Source organism: Anser cygnoides, chromosome Z (genome assembly GCF_040182565.1).
Source record: "Anser cygnoides isolate HZ-2024a breed goose chromosome Z, Taihu_goose_T2T_genome, whole genome shotgun sequence".
Classification (NCBI taxonomy): Eukaryota; Metazoa; Chordata; class Aves; order Anseriformes; family Anatidae; genus Anser; species Anser cygnoides.
In genome coordinates, this window is record NC_089912.1 from 67,650,071 (window position 1) to 67,668,424 (window position 18,354).

The following is an 18,354-nucleotide window of genomic DNA, read 5'->3' on the forward strand; positions in this document are numbered from 1 at the left end:
ATGCACCATCAGTAAGTGTGCAGATGACACCAAGTTGAGTGGTGTGTTTGATACAACAGAAAGAAGAGCTGCCATCCAGACAAACCTGGACAAGCTTGAGAAGTGGGGCCAGGTGAACCTAAGGAAGTTCAGCAAGGTGTTTTTTTATTTTATTTTTTTTTACAGCACTCGGTAAGTTCTCATTAACTTATTATTCTCTTAATATCAGTACTGCTCTCAGTGGAGATATCTAGCACCCTGCAATAACTGTCACTTTTAGATGAAGTTTAGATGAAGTTAGAAAATGGAAAAAATATTAGAACAGTATGTCTCTTATTTAGTTGCTTTTCTAGCTTTGAAGAAAGAAATTAGCACAAAATAATCTCTTACCTGCTTGGCGTTAGCCGAGAATCCAGGCTGCCAGACTTCATGGTAATAGTGTCAGTAAAAAGCACATCCTTTGCTGGAGATGCGAGGGCTTCTGAGTGAGATAGTGAAGGATGCATCCTCTGCTGTTGTAAGCGTTTTAGTGTAGCATAACCAAAGGCATCTCGAGAACTTGTGTAGCTAAAGTTATAGTCAGCAAGACTTTTTATTGTAGCAAGAGAAGGAGCTTTAAGAGACTGAGCTCTTCGAGGAAGTGTATGAGAAGACCCTGGGGGTACCAGGGATACAGAGTTGGATTTTGAGAGAGGCAGGTGGTTAGACTGTGGTGTTGAACAGTGAGATGGTTTAACTGTTTTTGTGCTTACCACAGTACTTAAACTTCCACAGTCAGTGTCTACATTTGTAGTGTCCACGCCTACAGTCTCCCTTGAAGGGCTAGAGCTCATTGAACTTATGCCACTTGTTGTGGTATCTGTATTAAAACTTAAGCTACGGCTCTTGAAATGTGTTTGTGTAGTACCATCTCCTATTAGCCTTTCTCTGCTTGTGTTTTCCCGGTGAATTTCATTTCCAAGACCTTTTGGCAGCTTCAAGTCATTTTCACCAATACTCGGGGTACTATCAGTATCTTCCATGTGCTTACTTCCAACAAAAGAAGTTTCTAATCGTAAAGTCTGGATTTTAGGAACTCTGAAAACAGGGTTGAAATCTTCACCAGCAGGAATGTCTATGCTACTGGAAGGTTCTGTTACAGTACGATTTCGCCTCAAGCCCGATTTACTGTCAGATGTCAGCTTTCCTCCTTTTGGATCACTGCTACTCCTGTGTTTTTTATTAGGGAGAGTAAGTGAATTTAGAATGCGATTTTTCACAAGTCTGCTAGAGGAAAAGAAAGGAAAGGGACTACGGTCTTTGTCCTTTGAAGGTCCAGGTCTGTCATAAAATATTTGTTCTGCATCTTCTGTAATATCTAGGAAGAACGTACTAGTTGAAGTACTACCAAAACGGTCATCCTCCATGATGAACATACCTGAAATGAGATGAGACTTCTGTCAATGAAAAAGATCATTTCTTCAACATGCATCAACTGAATCATGCAAAAGCAACCTATCTGATAAAAGCCCAAACTGCAGAGCATGTGGTTTATTGCAACTTTAAATTCAACATTTTTTCTTCAGAACTCAGGTATTCATGAAGATACTTCATTTACTGTGCTGAGTTGAAGGTTTCTGTGCTTCAAAAGAAAAGCCACAGTATCTTATTTCAGTGCATATAACCAGCTACAAAGACTACAACTGATACACTCCTTTAATGATATCTAAATATGCTATATTTCTGGATTCAAATTCCAAATATCAATGACACTAACAATTTAAATATAGCAATGCTATATGTACTCTATTTTCTAGACATCAACAACAAGAAAGTAAATGTACACTTAATTATGCAGTTTTCTGTAGGGTATTACAGCAAACTGCCATGACTTATCCAAGTGATAAGATGAGGGGAAATGGCCTCAAGTTGCACCAGGGGAGGTTTAGTTTGGACCTTAGGAGAAATTTCTTTACTAAAAGAGTTGTGAAACACTGGAATAAGCTGCCTAGAGAACTGGTTGAGTCAACATCCTTGCAGGTCTTTGAGAAACAAGTAGCTGTAGAACTTAGTAACATGGTTTAATGAGGGACTTTAGTACTAGATTAAAGGTTGGACTAGATGATCTTAGAAGTCTTTTCCAACCTGACTGATTTTTATGACTTGACATAAAAATTAGTAAACTCCCCTAATATTAAAATTACTTATTAAATTAATTAATTAAATTAAATTAATATTAAAATTCCTTCAATGCCAAACGTAAACCTAAGACGTTGTTTTCTTGTCTCTCACTTGTCTACATCTCTCTGAAAGTAGATAAAACTGTCCCCTGGCTTGCACTTTTCTTTGTTGGTAATATCACCTTTGAACCACTTGCCTGAACCTCATCCTGACAAGAAGTTGATAACAACAACAGAATATGTGTTGTCTTTTTTTTTCCAACTTACTTGAAGGTGCAGATTCACTTTCACTGTTATGCCTAGAACTGGTGGACTCAGAGTTCAAGCTAAGAGTACTGGGTATAGAAGAAAGTTCATTGCAGAGCTGCTCCATGTCATCAGGGACCACTGGCCAAGGCTGTCTACGACTGTGTCTCACTGCATCCCAGTTGTGATGCTTCAAAATGTCACATCCTTGTTTAGTTTTGGCTATTAGACCAAGCACGTAGACACACGTTCTGTATTTAACGTATATATAGAAAAAAGAGCAACAATAATAGCATCTAATTTAACTAAGCTTTTTTCCTTTTTTGAAAGGAAAGTTTCAGAACAGTTCAGAAGAAACTTCACAAAATTGCCACTTTCTGTTCCTGATTTTCATTTGTAAATCAGTAGAAACTTAAGTACGCTAAAATATCCAAAACACATTAAAAAATATACTATACAAAAATAAAACTCAATTATTACAAAAAGCCTGATAAAATAAAACATTGATACAGTAGCACTATTAGGCAAAAGACCACCTATTTATGCTCTCTTTTAAAGACTCAAAATAGATAATAAATAAAAATGATGGAATAATAAATTAATTCCAGAGAGATACACGCTACATATTTTAATTGCTTTTTAAAGGAGGCAATGAGTAATATAACTTTTTTTTTCCCCCCGTAAGTTTCATTTGCTTGTACTTTTGAATTTCCCAAACAATTCTGAGAATCCTCTCAAACCCTGTCATCAATAATTCCTAATAATTGATTACCAAATCAGTGGCAAAATATATACCCATGTGAGTAAAGCACGGGTATTTGAAAACCTACTGCAACTACCATCTTTACATTTTGTTTAGTAATTAAATACACATACCCTCTAACAGAGAGAACCTCACAGTGTTGGGCAAGCGTCATTATATCAGGAATTACATTCTCCTCCTGAAGCAGGTTAAGACCCCAATTTGATGATCCAATATTGCCCTGCAATAAAATAGTTTGTCGAGTAAGTTTTGATTTTGATGTGATCTGCAGCACCATTGATGTAAAGTTTTCAACACTTTTGTTTGCAAGTAGTAGAGTTCCCATCCACAATCCTCTCAAAGGTATTAGAAAATTGAGCAGTTTCTCCCTACTTTTTAATATCACCTAGTCATGCCATGGGTATCTCCAAATCCAGTAAAGGACTGAGGATACTGTAACAGCTAAGACTGTCACAGGTAACTATTACGTATTCCTCAGTTTACCAGTTCTACTATAACCAGCAGTATAACTTTTTTTTTTAAAATTTATTTTACATTCCTCCTTAACAGGCATTTTATTACATACCTACAATGTCTTCCAGTAATAGTCACCCTGAACAAGTGTTCCAAAACAAACTTTGGGGAAGACAGAAAAAAGGCAAATGAACACTTAAGGTGACAAAACAGCTTTAGAAATGTAGATTGGATAGACACATACACTGTTTTTTTTCCAGGTTATCCCCAGTACCGAGGATGTCATAACCATATATTCACAGGCAATCAACAGCAGCACAAGCCTTCCTCCAAAAACTTTGAATTTTGGAATACTACAGTAGATGTATCACACAGCAAGTTGTAATCTCTGGCTCCACACTAATACTGTTGTTGCACATGGCAATCTGTTCTTTATATTTGTAAAAAGTGACAACAAAAAGCTTAGAATAAAACAGATGCAGTGAACAATCTTCATCTGTTATTCCAGTTATGGTACAGAATGTCAGCTTGGCAGGGGGAGGGAAAAGTTGCACATTTTATGAGAAAAATACCTAAACAGTGTTTTTTAAAGGATTTTGCTTAGCTATTTCAGAATCAAAAGTTGTAACAGAAGTCAAACAGCTGCAAAAAGATTGTAAACCTATTACTAACCAAGGCCCAAAGGGCTGCTTTCAGCTGCTTAATTCCTTCCCACTTATCCAGCATTGGGGAACGAACAGTGTAACTCAGATCTGTAACAATACTCTGAAGGAGAAAAACCAAAAAAAAATAGTTAAAAATGAGAGACAGACCTCAGTGAAACAAGTTCTCTTGCATTTTTAGCAAACAAAGAACTAATTTGAAGTACACACCCTGAAATAAACAGTCATAGTTGTGGCATAGTAAGCATAAATTAACATCAATGGTAATGAAGGTGGAAAAATGTAACATAACCAGTGAATGTATCAGGTCAATTCATATTTTATATGGGTAACGTTCATCAGCTTGATACAGGAAAATATATAACTTTTCACTTGATTTTTTCAACTATTAAATATAATTCAAAACATAATTTTGTAAAATCACATTAAAAGTCAATTTAATTAATCAAGAACTGATTCTTATACACAGAATAAAAAATTATTCCTACTTGCAAGCTGCTTTACTAGCTGCTTCACTTTTTTTTTTGCTAGCCATTTTAAGAAAAATAGTGCAAGGTATTTCTGATATTTCAGTGCCCAGAAAGAATTTTACATGAAATTAGATGGAAAGATAGTTTTCACAAATTTTTGGCCCCAAAACACTTGAGACTTTCGTAATCTACTTATTTTGCAGTGACTGTTTAAATGACATCTCTTAAAACATTTCTTTAAAAAGAGTTACAGTACTCTTTAAAATCATTCAAATTTTAAGTAATTACTATCCTCACCTGAGACTCCAATAAATGGCAGCCTGTTTTATGGTGCACCAGTTGGCCATAAAGGTGAACTGGAAGGTAGACATGTGGTCGCTGTAATCTGGTAGGAAGAAAAACCATACCCTTTTTCAGGAATTCTGAAGCTTTCCTTTAATGTAAGTTACACTGCATTGTAATGCAATGGGTTACTCTTCATCTTTTTCAGATGAAGAAGATTCTTGTGGTGAGTGTTTACCTTTGATTGCTCCGACGAACATAGTTATCACCATCAACAGGTTTGCGATATGTTGTAAGTGCTTCATTAAGTTGTTCTTCAATCAACTCAACATACTTTAAGTTATATTCCTAAAATAATATAGACAAATGTTGACACGCTATGTTTAGGTGGTTTATTTTTTATAGTAAGGTACTTCATTAAGCACTTCAATTGTTCCTTCCTTATAAAGGATGAATTTCTTTATAATTTGAATGCAGTGCTCACCAAAAGTACTGTACTTCATACATAGGATTTTGCAGAGTCAACAATTGATTCCATAATTACTTCAGAGAAAGTTAAAAATGGAAAGAAATATTTCACTTTTTACTTTAACCTGAAACATGCCAGACCACCACACGTTTCAGTATTCTTAGAGAAGTAACAGCTTATAAATTAGTCAAAAATTACCTAATGGCCCATAGGATTTTGACCTTTACAAAATGCTTAACTACTACCTTAGGAAAATAAGCACTTAAATTACAAAATGATGTATGACTACTGACTTTAGTCTGACAACGATGTATTTTTCTTAATGTGTCTTGCGTTTATCTACTTCCTAACTGCATAGGCTAATTCTATCTTCATGAGCTCTGGATTTAACTTAATTAGCCACAGCTAGAGTTGACAGCTATCTTGAAAAGTTGTGTTCCTTTCCATACTTTTCTGGATAAGACCTTACAACTACCTATTTTAGAAATTCATTAAGTCACTACACCTTTAAGTACTTTCTGGAATATCAAAATTATATAAAAGGTCAAAATTATATAAAAGGCCTTGTCAAATGAAAAGCATGCATGTACAGAGCAGCTATGCACCTCCAAGTCCCTGTCAATATTTTTCAGGAATTTCCTAAGTCACTGAGGCAATAAATGCACTGGCAATAGAAATACACCTATATGAATGCACAACATCATTATCTTTGACCTTCTCAAGCCTGCGTATTCAAACTCTTCCTCCTCCTAATTTCAAGCTAATGCACACTTTTTACGCTTAGCGTTACCTTTTGCCACTTTTCCATTTGTTTTGTTACATAACCTCTTTCATTTAGATATGAAAACCCCTTTGGAATGGAGAGAAACCTGTAAAGTAACATCAAACAATCAGCACCCCACGTAAATCCCAGAACTTGAATACAAACCAAATGCTTTGTTTCCACATTATAAGTCAAACAGCATATTCAACATTTACCTTAGGAGTAGAAGCAAACCTTTATCTCCAAGGTGAGAAAGAGCTGGTTTCATCTGGATAAGGGCATGAAGATTGGCCTAAAATAATTAAAAATAAGTTTTATCTGAACATTGTAACACTCTGAAAACTACAACAATTACAACAATCTGCAAGCAATGATGTAACAATTTATCACATAAATAAGTGTGTGAAACTAACCTCATTCTAATATTGTCCACTTTTGGTACCTTCTGGCATTAGATATATATCCCTTACAAAAAGTATGATTAAAATAGCTGAATTAATGTGAATTAATATTTAATAGTAAGCGTAATCCAAACATCTACTTTTTCTTGTCATTAATTGTGTAGTTTGTAGACCCATGCTGAAATGACTATTATGAAGTCAATCAAGGACAACCAAGAAAACAAACCATCAGTACCTTCTTGGATACTTTGCTACTGGGGGGGCAGGGGGGAGGTGAGGAACAGCTTAAAGTAGCATACCACAAAGATTGAAAGGGAAAAGATGTGGGAAATGATGCTCACCTTGTCTTCACATGCCTCATCTAGAATATCAAGTGCTTCAGAAGAAATAGTTTTATTTTTATCATGTAACTGTGTCACCAGTAACTCAATCCCCCAGTTGCTGAAGAATTCTACGTTTGCTCTCAGTAACACTCTTAAGTGTTTTGTTGCATACAACCTGCAGCTCTGCAAAAAGCAAGGAGAATACAAGAAAAATAGCTAATGTAATTAATGATTTATCACTACTGAAAATACATTTTCAATGACCATATTTTACAGCAAGTAAGTACAATTCATGCCTTATGCGTTAAAACTGTCATCTTTTAGAGAACTGTATCTTATCAAACAGAAAATGCAAGTCTGAGATTAATCTGAACTGCATGTTCATTATTCTTAAGATTCACTTGTCCAAGCTAGTTCTAATAATTTTTAAAAATAGGTTCTCCCCATGGGACAGAAGAGTGACTGGTACAAATTGGACCACATTTTTATTTTTCCCTATCATGCTTGCTACATATAAAACAAGTACTATATTTTGACAATGTTGTTTCAGAAATCCAGACCATAAACCTCAGAAAATGGCAAATACCTCCCCTAACACCTAAAGTAGATTTACTTTCAAATTACTCTGCAGTTAATGGAACCACCCACGCAAATATGTGAGTACAGTATTTCCATATCCCTTCTGGCATCTTATCCTCTCAGAACTGACTACTCCTTCCACCTCATAAATAATTTCTGGAAGACACTCGTTTTGCCAATTACAGTAGCTCAAATATACCATTTATACCACTAAATTACAGTTAATACAGCTAATCCAGAATAATTAAAAGACTTTAGCCTTTGCATAAAAATAAAGTTTTTAAACTTTTATCTTCTACTGGGGACACATACACCAGGAACTCTAAACATAGGCATTTTGTCCATTTGGTACTGACAACATTCTTTACACCATGCACTGCCAAAGTACTCTTCAACAGGTTAACATTCTGCTTTTTTGTCAAGAGGTATTCAACAGAATTTTCTCCTCAAAATCCCATCAGTTCCATCACCACGATAAGAATGCATGTGGCTGGGAAAGAGTTTAAGGAAGTAAATCATCAATATATGAAATCATCTGTGGTAGATGCACATGTAGATTCATTTCTGGTCGCTGAGATGGTCCATTCTATTTGGAGTTTTCCCTCTTTTAGATCAAAAAGACTAAAGTATTTCCTTATGAATTCCAGGAACTCCAAGCAGGTCAACTAATCAGGAAACAAAAATGCCCTGACTTATCATCTAATGTTCAAGAAGTATCAAAAAGTCTGACTGTTTAAGAGGTTCAAGAAGTAATGTAGACGGGATTCTGATGGCATTGCAGCATACAAAAACCAAGGATACTCTCATCCAGCGCAATATTAAACTCTAAATAGCAGAATTTAAGTCACCATACCTTCCAGCTATGAACTTGTTTGACATTACTATAGTTACAGATCTACTACAACTGACTGCACAACCAACCCTGATATAAAGGATTATTGGCCAAAATCACTACACATGCAAAAAAAGGTATATTTTAATTACATAAAGTGTCAGGGTCAGCCAGCTGTAAAGAGATACCCTATTCTTTTATATTTCAAAAGACTGACAAAAAAGTAGGTAGTTACATAGTCTCTCGTGTTTTCTTAGACAACAGTGCTAGATCAACATACCAATGACAGACTGGTAAATTAAAGCATTAGAACTCAGTAGCCATAACACAGCACTGATGCAAGAAGATATCAGTGTATTTGGAAAGATAGATCCCTACCTTTAAAACTATTTAGGTCTGAGCTCCAAACTTTGAGTTCTTATGTTTCTGAACTTGTAGAATGTATCATAGCTTTCTCCAAGGAGTTCAACCTCAACATACATCAAGGTTCAGCATTAAATACTTAAGGTAATACCAGTAGATAGATCATGATCTATCATGTTATCATGTAATAGATCATAATCTATTACACTTCAGATCATGATCTCTAATCCTTACTGCAATCACAAACAGACGAGAGCTGAAATGTGTAAACCTGGAGGCTTCACAATCTCTTAACTTCTAAGGTGCCAGGGAGTGACATCTACCCTATTCATGTGTAAAATACAAGTGTTTATTAACCCATTGTTAATTACGCCAAACTACTGACCAATGGAATTTACATTTTCGGTTACCATCTCAACAGCAATGGTAGCTTCCCAACTGCTCTCTGGCTCTGTATACGCTCAGGACAGTATGTTCAGACAGTATCTGCACCCCATTTAAAGCTAGTCTGCTAACAGCTAGTGATATCTTCAACAGAGTTTAATACCTTGTTTTTTTGTTTGGTTTTCCCTTACTAAGATTTGTTTTCCCTTCCTAACATTTAAAAAAATAGAAAAGTAGGTCATTATGGAATGCATGGAAGAAGATCAACAACCCAAAATTTTGGTGTAAGTATTGGATATTTGAAAATGTCAAAACAGAAATCATCATAACCTAAATATCACAATCAAGAAATCTTCCCAAAGGCTAAAGCACAGATATTAATTCCCAATAAAATGCTAAAAAATATCCGTATAACTATATACCTCATTGAAGAGACTGGGACAGCATATCTGTACTTTTTTTCCTTGTTATTAACTAGATGCATTTGGAAGCAACTGAAATGTTGGTGTCTTTTTCCCCCTTGCCTCACCTTTTTTTTTTTCCCCTCTTTTTACGTTAAAGAAAAAATATCTGGGAGGTTGGTGGAGAGGATTTGACATCAGTAACTATTGACACACAATCTCATTTGAAACAGCTCAAAGTTCTACAGCCTAAACTGCTCTCAACTAGCAGTCATTTAACAGAAGCTTACAAATCACATAACGATACCGTCCTCACGACATGTTAATTTCTATTTCCTTGCTCAGACTAGGCAAAAAATATCCTTGGAAAAAAGGATATCAAAATCACCGCTTCATTAAAAGATTACTTAAAAATAGTCAGTAGGAATTCTCATCCTCTTCTTTCACTGAGGTATTCCTTTAAACCCAATTATCTACATTACTTCTATACTGCTCTCTTTACATATAAGAATCTAAGTCTTCAGTAGCCTCTGAGAAACATCCTTGATTTCTTTCTCTCTGCTCTTCTTAAATACAGTGAGACTTTTAAAGCTAGTGTCTACCCTCTTGCATTCACTCTAGAATACATTCTGCCTTGTCCACCTGAAGGAAGAACAGGTCTTGCAAAGTACTGGAAGTTGTTTCCTAGTTACATTTAAGCTTAGTAATTGTCAATTCCTTGATATCAATGCTTGCATGTCTACCATTACACCCGATTGAATTCTCTTTTCTCTCAGTTTCTTGAACTTTTAGTTCAGGAGCTTCCTTTCTTACATCTGTATATTATTTCCACTCATCTCTGATTCAAAAGTACAAATCCCATTGCCTATTTTGAAACCACTCCCTTAATCCAAGGGGGATAGCTTCTCGTCAGTTCCACCACAGTGATCTCAACCATTATCAAAACACTAGAAGCTTACCCTATTTATTACTGCTAGAAATACACATTTCTGTTTGTGAAAACAGTGCCTTCAGGATTGGTTTAGGATGTCTGATGACCTAGACGATAGTGTTATACTTGGTTTACACATTTAAAGACTTCAATTCTCTTCATAAATGAGAGAAAATTCTGTTTGAATGACTTAATATCTTGAGCACAAATACAGTAAAATGTGAGAAGTCCACTGCAAGGTCAAAATCTACACCAACCGGGAGTTTCTTTTCTCTAAAGACAAAATGGAAAAACTTTTCTGAAGTTCAACAATGCCATGTGCAAGGTTCTGCATCTGGACCAGGGCGATCCCAAGCACAAATGCAGGCTGGGTAGAGAATGGATTGAGGGCAGCTCTGAGGAGAAGGATCTGGGAGTGCTGGTGGATGAGAAGCTTGACATGAGCTGGCCATGTGCTCTTGCAGCCCGAAAAGACAACCATATTCTGGGCTGCATCAGAAGAAGCATGGCTAGCCAGGTGAGGGAGGTGACCCTCCCTCTCTGCTCTGCTCTCGCGAGACCCCACCTGGAGTTCTGCATTCAGCTCTGGGGCCCCCAACATAAGAAGGGTATGCATGTACTAGAACAAGTCCAGAGGAGAGCCACAAAGATGATCGGAGGGCTGGAGCACCTCTCGTATGAGGATAGGCTGAGTGAGTTGGGATTGCTCAGCCCAGAGAAGAAGGCTCCTGGGAGACCTTAGAGCGACCTTCCAGTACCTAAAGGGGTCTTACAGGAAAGCTGTTGGGGGTACATTGATAGGACATGGGGGAATGGCCTTAAACTAAAAGACGGTAGGTGTAGATTAGATATCAGAAGGAAATTCTTTACTCAGAGGGTGATTAGGCACTGGAACAGGTTGCCCCGCAAAGCTGTGAATGCCCCATCCCTGAAAGTGTTCAAGGCCAGGCTGGATGGGGCTTTGAGCAGCCTGGTGTAGTGGGAGGTGTCCCTGCCCATGGCAGGGGGGTTGGAATTACATGACCGTTAAAGTCCCTTCCAACCCAAACCATTCTATGATTCTATGATAAAAAAATCTTAAAAACAAAGTCATGCATCTTGAAAAACAAAATGAATATCTACTTGCAAACAACAACAGTACATAAATTGAATCAAACTTACATCAGTAGCTGCCGTCAGGATTTTAGAGAGGATGACTCTCGCTAAGCCATCTCTACTGTAATCCAAACTAGAAACAGTCAGTTTTAACAAGTGATCCTGGTTCTTCAAGGAACAAAGATTGAGAAGACTGGGGAAGGGAAAAAAAAATGTATCAGTATTTGAATCCAGTTAAACCCAATTATTTACCCAGTCAACAATTTAAACTTAAGTACTCTGAACAAATCTTTCACTTCTATAAATGCAGAAGAATACAAAGTTCTCACATGAAGTGGAATAACTTTAAACTGTTACATCTGTTACAGCCAAAGGGGACAGAATAATGAACTAAACTGCAAGGAAAAAAACTTTCATTTTGTAACTGCTCTGCAACAGTTGTCAGCACACTTGAATTAGTGATTTTGAGTACAAAAATAAATGTTCATGAAGCTTTGTAAACAATTCCTCATTCTAAAACACTGCAAAACCAGGGAGGAGGTAGAAGAATAGAAGAGGGGATGGCGTTTTCAGTTTGCTTTTACTTCTCACTTCTCTGGTCTATGATTCTATGATCTTCAGAAAACAAAACAAAAAGAAGCCACTCCACACTGCCATTCACCAACAAAAAACCCCACTCCACAACTGGGGAGTTTCTACTTGAAAATAATCACAAGAATTTTGAAGTTTCCAACTTTATAGACAGTGGTCCTCATGCACAGTTTTCAGGTTTCAGAATGATTATACTTGTAAGCACAATTCGAACAGAATAAAACCACTCACCACTGAAACACATTACATTTTTCAAGCATTTTGACTCCATGAGGGTGACAAGAAAGAGTACCAAAAAATAGAAAGTAGTGCTGACTAAGCGTATTTAGTAACCCATTATTTTGAAGACTGCGTTCAGGTTTCATTCCTGAAGAAGTGTTGAGCCAATGTACAATATCTTTAACTAATTCCTCCAGGTAACCTTGTCCATCCTAACAAAACAAAGAGCAACAGTATTTATTAGCAACGGAACTTGTACTTTTTTTTTTAATCAAAATCTGTCACTTTAAGTTTTTTAAATGTAAAAACAACACAGGTGCAAAATAGAAGTGTTTATTGGCAATGAATTCAGACTAAAAAAGGTTTCAAGGCAAATGAAACAAATTCAGCTTGGAAACATCTTAGGAGCAATTCTGTTCTTTCTAGGAAAAGGACTGTTCAATGACATTTTCACCTGGTCCTCTGGCCCAAGGCATAGCACACAAGAAGAAAGAAGGTAAAGAAAAGACAGATAGACACAGCAAAAATTTCAAAAAACAAAATGAAACTTAAGCTGCATTCAATAAAACTGTATTTAATAAAATCACTTAGACATAGTTACCTCCCCAGTGTCTCATTAATTAACAATTTTAAGCTATTTTTCTTAATTATGCTGACGATTTTAGGTTTAATACCCAAAGTCTATGGAAGTTTTTATTAAAATTAAAGTTCTTCCTGTAAGTGGCACACAGCAGCTTATTCACTCTATCTCATCTTCTAGCTGAAAATTTCTTACCTCTTCTGATTCAAGAAGAAATTCTGTAAACTGACAACCCACCACAGTGAGCTGCTTAGCCTTGGCATACTCCAGATCCAGATTGGCATATAGTTTACTGCTAGGCTTGTAGAAATATAGTAATCTTCTTACAAACCTAAGGAAAGTAAAAAAGAATGTTATTTTTTTCAGTAAGACAAGGAATCCCTTAGAGTACAAAATGACGGCAGTATTAAAGATACTTTATCATTAAATTAGCTTATTGGCAACAATTTTTTTCAGAAGTTATTAAGAGAGTAGCGGGCATCAGTAATGAGTCTATCCAGACAATTTCAGAAATGTACCTGTATCATAGATTATAAAGTGTTTTCAGTCATGATTTACACTAAGGACAGGAACTTAAAATCTGTGCTCTTCAAAAACATAGCTTCCTTCTCACTCATGTTTATAATTTATTCTGCTGTACTTCTTCCTGTGGCAAGCTTCAAAGACTGTTCTATTTAGACTTTTAAAGAGCTAAACATGTCTATGTTACATGACTTTTCTTCAGCTACAATAGTTAGTACTACTGTGAAAAATTGTCATGTTCTGCCATATTTATTCAGCAACAGTATTTTCATTCACCTCACTTAAGCATTTGAAACATAATGCAATGATAGCAAATGCAGACTGTCACTTTGACTTCCTGAAATTACACTGAACAATATAGCCCAAATACTGCATTGCAGAAATAAATCTTCAGCAGAGCTTCCCCCTGTCAATTCTTAGTCAAAAACCAAACATTTGTGTTTTATAAGAGCACAATGTTTTGTCTGAAGGCAGGTATGTCAAGCATAAGAAAGCTTAACTACAGCATTGTCTTTAGTTAAAAAAGTAAACCACTGTTTGAAGTCCAATACAAAAACTAACTATAAAGCAAATCTGAGAGCTTCTTTAAATTTGTCAAACGAAGTGTAATTTATTTCCTTATTAGTGAAATACGCATTATAGATATTAGCACATGCATTCATATGACTATTACATACATATATGAGTGCATGTATATTTACACATATATGCATATGTACAGTGCATTAACATTTCTCTCTGAAATGAAGGAATCTATATAAAAATAACTGTATTTTCACTTTAATAGCTGTAAGATCATCACAAAAACACTAACAAAAATAAGACATTAAAAAATCAAGGTACAGAAGGCCAATTTATTTTATACCTCAAAAACACAATGTTGCAGAAAAAGCTTTATGATCAGCAATAAAACTAGAAAGATTTGGGAGTATAGTTTTAATTGAACATGAAGAACAGCATTTTACAGCTGTTAAAGCACGTAACCCACAATCCTACAGAAAGGATCAGCTAACTCTAGAAATTTAATACTAACTCAATCCTAGGTTTTCCAGTTTTCTCACTGAACAATACCTGAGTGCAGTAAAAACACAGCAAACAGTAATACTGTCCCACATAGGCAAGTAAGTAGGTAAAGAAGTGGAGACTACAGACACTCATTTAGAGAAGAACATTAGAAAACCACCAAATTTGATAAATAATTCCTTAACACCCAGAACAGATTAGCAACTGATATTCAGGTAAAGGAAAAAAATTACAAATGCAAAATTAAATTATGACTATGATTACACAATGGGAGTACCACTTATGCTGGGACCACTATACAAAAGTAGCCCAATTACTTTTTAATTAAAAAAGTAAAATGGAGCAGCGTGAGCCTTTCAGGATACATTTTAGCTTTAGGTTTTTCCTCAAATCTCTGCAAAGTGGATTTCCGTGCCTACCAATACAGAACTACTCTTCAAAAAAATTTATTTAAATAAATCAGTTTGATGTACATGTTGAAAGTGACAAACGGGAACTAATTTATAACATGATTACCGCACATGCACAAATAGAAATGCCTTAATGCCAACAGACATGAAAGAAACCTGAGTTGTACTGTGCTGGATTTTTTTCCCCTCATTTGTTTGGTTCAAGTCTCACACACTTCCCTTGCCATTAATAGCAACTAGAAACAACTTCCTCTTAGGTTTTGATGAAAGCTGCAATGTTACAGCTGTATACTTACAGGCCTATTCTGCCAAAATTTGTCAAGTGTTGACATCAAACACTAATGTATTAAATGTCAGAGAGGTAATATTTTAAGATTTAGAATTAAATAGGGTTTGTGAAGCCTGTATTACTCTTGTTGGGTCATAAATATGAAGTAACTTTAAGATGCAGTGATTTATTTAATGCAAAAATATTACAACCTAATTATCTAAATTTCGTTTTTGTTGCTCATCTCCACATTAAATTTTAGAAATGTGACATATCCAAGGAATAGCTTATTGCAATTATAAAAACGAGGCTTTTCCAATTTTCTTTCTTCAAAGGAAGTCTACATAATTTTTACATACCTGTGCAATTGTTCATCTTTATAGTTCCTTAGATTTACATTTGGCCACTAGAAAAACAGCAAATATAGGATTATATCAAACTTGTACATCAGTCTTTGATTAGTCACTAAAATTTACTCATTTCTATTATATTCACCTAATTGTTACAGATGTAAGTTTTTTGCATCTATTAGCTAAAAAAACTTATTTTATTGAAAAGCCCACACTTCTTGCTCCAGTAACTGTTTTAATTTTTCTAAAGAAGGAGTGGAAATGTTGCGAGCATGCTATGTGTACAAGTCCACAATTCTAATGAAAACAGCAAACTATGACATGCTAATGAAAATACACAACTTTGGTCAGCTTCTTCTCTGTAAATAAAAAAGCAATTTTGATACACATAATGGGGAAATTGTGTTTTGGCTTTTTGTTCTCGTTTTCACTATTAATCTGATTTATTTTAGAAATTACCATTCACTTAAATACTGCTTATTTAAATGGTCTTTAAACTCTTCTGTTGATAGTCTTATCCCCTCCATCCTGACCACTGCCACCTTTAATGTTCTTTTAGCAGTTTAAACAGCAAGCTAAGCAAGTAAAAAGGCAGTAAAGGACCATTGAGAAGTAAGTAGTAAGGTGGAGGAAAGACAATGCTCCACAGCCATAACACTGTGACAGAGCTGGGAGGAAGGAGGTGGCAATCTGAACACTGGAATCTGGTCCTGTTCATTCAGGGACTACAGATGGACAGCTCTGATCAACTATACAACATCAATGTAAACTAAGATAACATCAGCAGGAAGGGAAGTGGTTAGCATTTAACCAGAAAACATAGTAACTACTCATTCTGAAAGACAGAAGACCCTAATTTTGAGGCAATTAAAACTGTTTGACAGGGCACTGTAAAATATACTGCAGAGGAGGTCTGAGACAGCAGGGAAACTGACAGCTTGACTTAGAAGTTTTTCTGCTCTTACATTTCAGGATAAAAATATTTCTTCATGGTCATCTACATAAAATTTCCATTATCGAAAAAACTACACAGGCTAACTAAATGTGAGATTCCAAAGAACAGTTTCTTGAGAATATCTTTATTAATAAGTCAAAAATATTATCCAATTAATGTAAATTTCATAATATTACTGTAAAAAAATGTAAACAGGCAAAGTTCAGCAGAGCAAGGCTACATATTCAGGTTTTAATAGCAGACAGTCTTGCTTTCTCAATCAATCGCTAAGAAAACGCAAAAATATTTTGTGGTTTGTGTTTTTTGTTTGCTTTTGTTTTTGTCTGTCATCATGAGTACTTTTTTCTACTTTCACCATATTTACAACAACATAGTAAAAACTTTAAGAAAAACATTACTTGGGGGCAACAACAGAAGGAAAGCTTTGACACAGAATGACAGAAGCTATTTTGTCTCTAAGACTATACTAAGTACTCAAAGGAACTTTTCTGTTCAAAAAGAGTCTCTTAAAAGCTTTGCACTAAATATACGTAAGAAAAAGACGTCCCTATCAGAGGTATTTCCAGTTAGGAAGTGTTTCATACAGACAAGTTAATTTTGTAATGAACTTGATGCTATGGGACTAATTTTATTAGTTCAAAATTATAAGACTGAATAAGCAACGCTTTCATATGTGGCTTGGTCTACACGTTTTAAGCCTGATCTATAACCTACCACCAACCTTAAGCTTCAGCTCATGTTATATGAAAAAAAGCTGCTATGAAACTGAACAAGGCAGTACTCCGCTTGGACTGAAGTATTAGTAACTTTAAAGTTATCATCTCATTCTATAAAGTCTATTTCTGTGCAAATAAAGTTATACAAGTTTTGCGTGCTTATTAAGAAAACTGTGGAAAAATCACTACAGTAAAATTCACACAGTTTAAGGGTTGTAAACAAAGACTGTAACAATACTGATTAAATCCATAACAACCCAATTTTCTGAAATAGAACAAATTATGGCATATAGTATAGAATTAATTCTAGAAATCAAAGCTCACATGTGAAAGGGAAACAGTTTTTTCAAACAATTCCGTAAGAAATACTATCCTGCTCTATTTATGCTCACCTTCAATATGGTCCCTATCAGATTCCAATTCCACTCAAGGTTCTCTTTATGGTTGAGAACCTGGCTGTCTCTCAGATTCATTACAAGTGCTTCTTCTGTATCCTGGAACACATACAAGAAGTTACATTAAGTTTCCTTGCATCATTGTTGTCTGTGTTGTCACATGATACACTTACTGTTCACGTAACAACCAAAAAGCAACTTGCATCTGTGAGCAAATTGTATGGTTGTAGTACTGCATTATGAATCTAACAACAGGATATAAATTACTGAATTATATGAGAAAGTAAAGCTGGGGGGCGGGGTGGGATTTAAGTCTCCAAAATACATCAAATTAGTTTTGAAAGCTCAGCAATGGTAATACCTTTAAAATAAAGATGTCTTTCTGCACACGGTATTGATCTCTTTTTTGGTGTGTTGAGATTGATTTCTGAATAATGTGATCTAAATGGAGGCTGTAAGGTTTAGGCCCTCTTTTCTTCATCTCGTGAAAGCGTTTTAAGCAGTTCAGCGCGGCACTTGCTCGTCTGATAGAAAAAAGACTATAATCAATATTTGACAACTGTTATCCAACTAAAAGAACTCCAGTGCTACATACTGAGTTAAATAGGTGTAGCTCAAGAAAGAATTCACTAAGAATTCTGAAGCCATGAAAGAGACTATACTTTTCCTGATGCAAGTTTTCATACATCCATAAACTTCAGTCTTGTATTGAAATTACATAAAATTATCTTTGAGAATTTCTGGTACTGAAGAATGAGCCTTACTAACAC

The 18,354-nt window shown here is 35.5% G+C and overlaps 1 protein-coding gene across 2 annotated transcripts in view; it reads right to left on the reverse strand.

Moving 5' to 3' along the window:
- The window catches only part of RICTOR (RPTOR independent companion of MTOR complex 2), an 80,969-nt gene that overhangs the window by 14,508 nt on the left and 48,107 nt on the right, over nucleotides 1-18,354 (reverse strand). For both annotated transcript variants that reach the window (XM_066988989.1, XM_066988988.1), the window contains exons 17-31: nucleotides 17,946-18,108; nucleotides 17,582-17,683; nucleotides 15,528-15,574; nucleotides 13,141-13,276; nucleotides 12,378-12,577; nucleotides 11,622-11,748; nucleotides 6,989-7,153; nucleotides 6,462-6,538; nucleotides 6,274-6,352; nucleotides 5,253-5,362; nucleotides 5,030-5,117; nucleotides 4,273-4,365; nucleotides 3,261-3,367; nucleotides 2,406-2,635; nucleotides 370-1,396 (exon numbers count right to left, since the gene is read on the reverse strand). In XM_066988989.1, coding sequence (XP_066845090.1) covers nucleotides 370-1,396; nucleotides 2,406-2,635; nucleotides 3,261-3,367; nucleotides 4,273-4,365; nucleotides 5,030-5,117; nucleotides 5,253-5,362; nucleotides 6,274-6,352; nucleotides 6,462-6,538; nucleotides 6,989-7,153; nucleotides 11,622-11,748; nucleotides 12,378-12,577; nucleotides 13,141-13,276; nucleotides 15,528-15,574; nucleotides 17,582-17,683; nucleotides 17,946-18,108 — 2,751 coding nt within the window. The remainder of the gene's footprint in view (nucleotides 1-369; nucleotides 1,397-2,405; nucleotides 2,636-3,260; nucleotides 3,368-4,272; nucleotides 4,366-5,029; nucleotides 5,118-5,252; nucleotides 5,363-6,273; nucleotides 6,353-6,461; nucleotides 6,539-6,988; nucleotides 7,154-11,621; nucleotides 11,749-12,377; nucleotides 12,578-13,140; nucleotides 13,277-15,527; nucleotides 15,575-17,581; nucleotides 17,684-17,945; nucleotides 18,109-18,354) is intronic.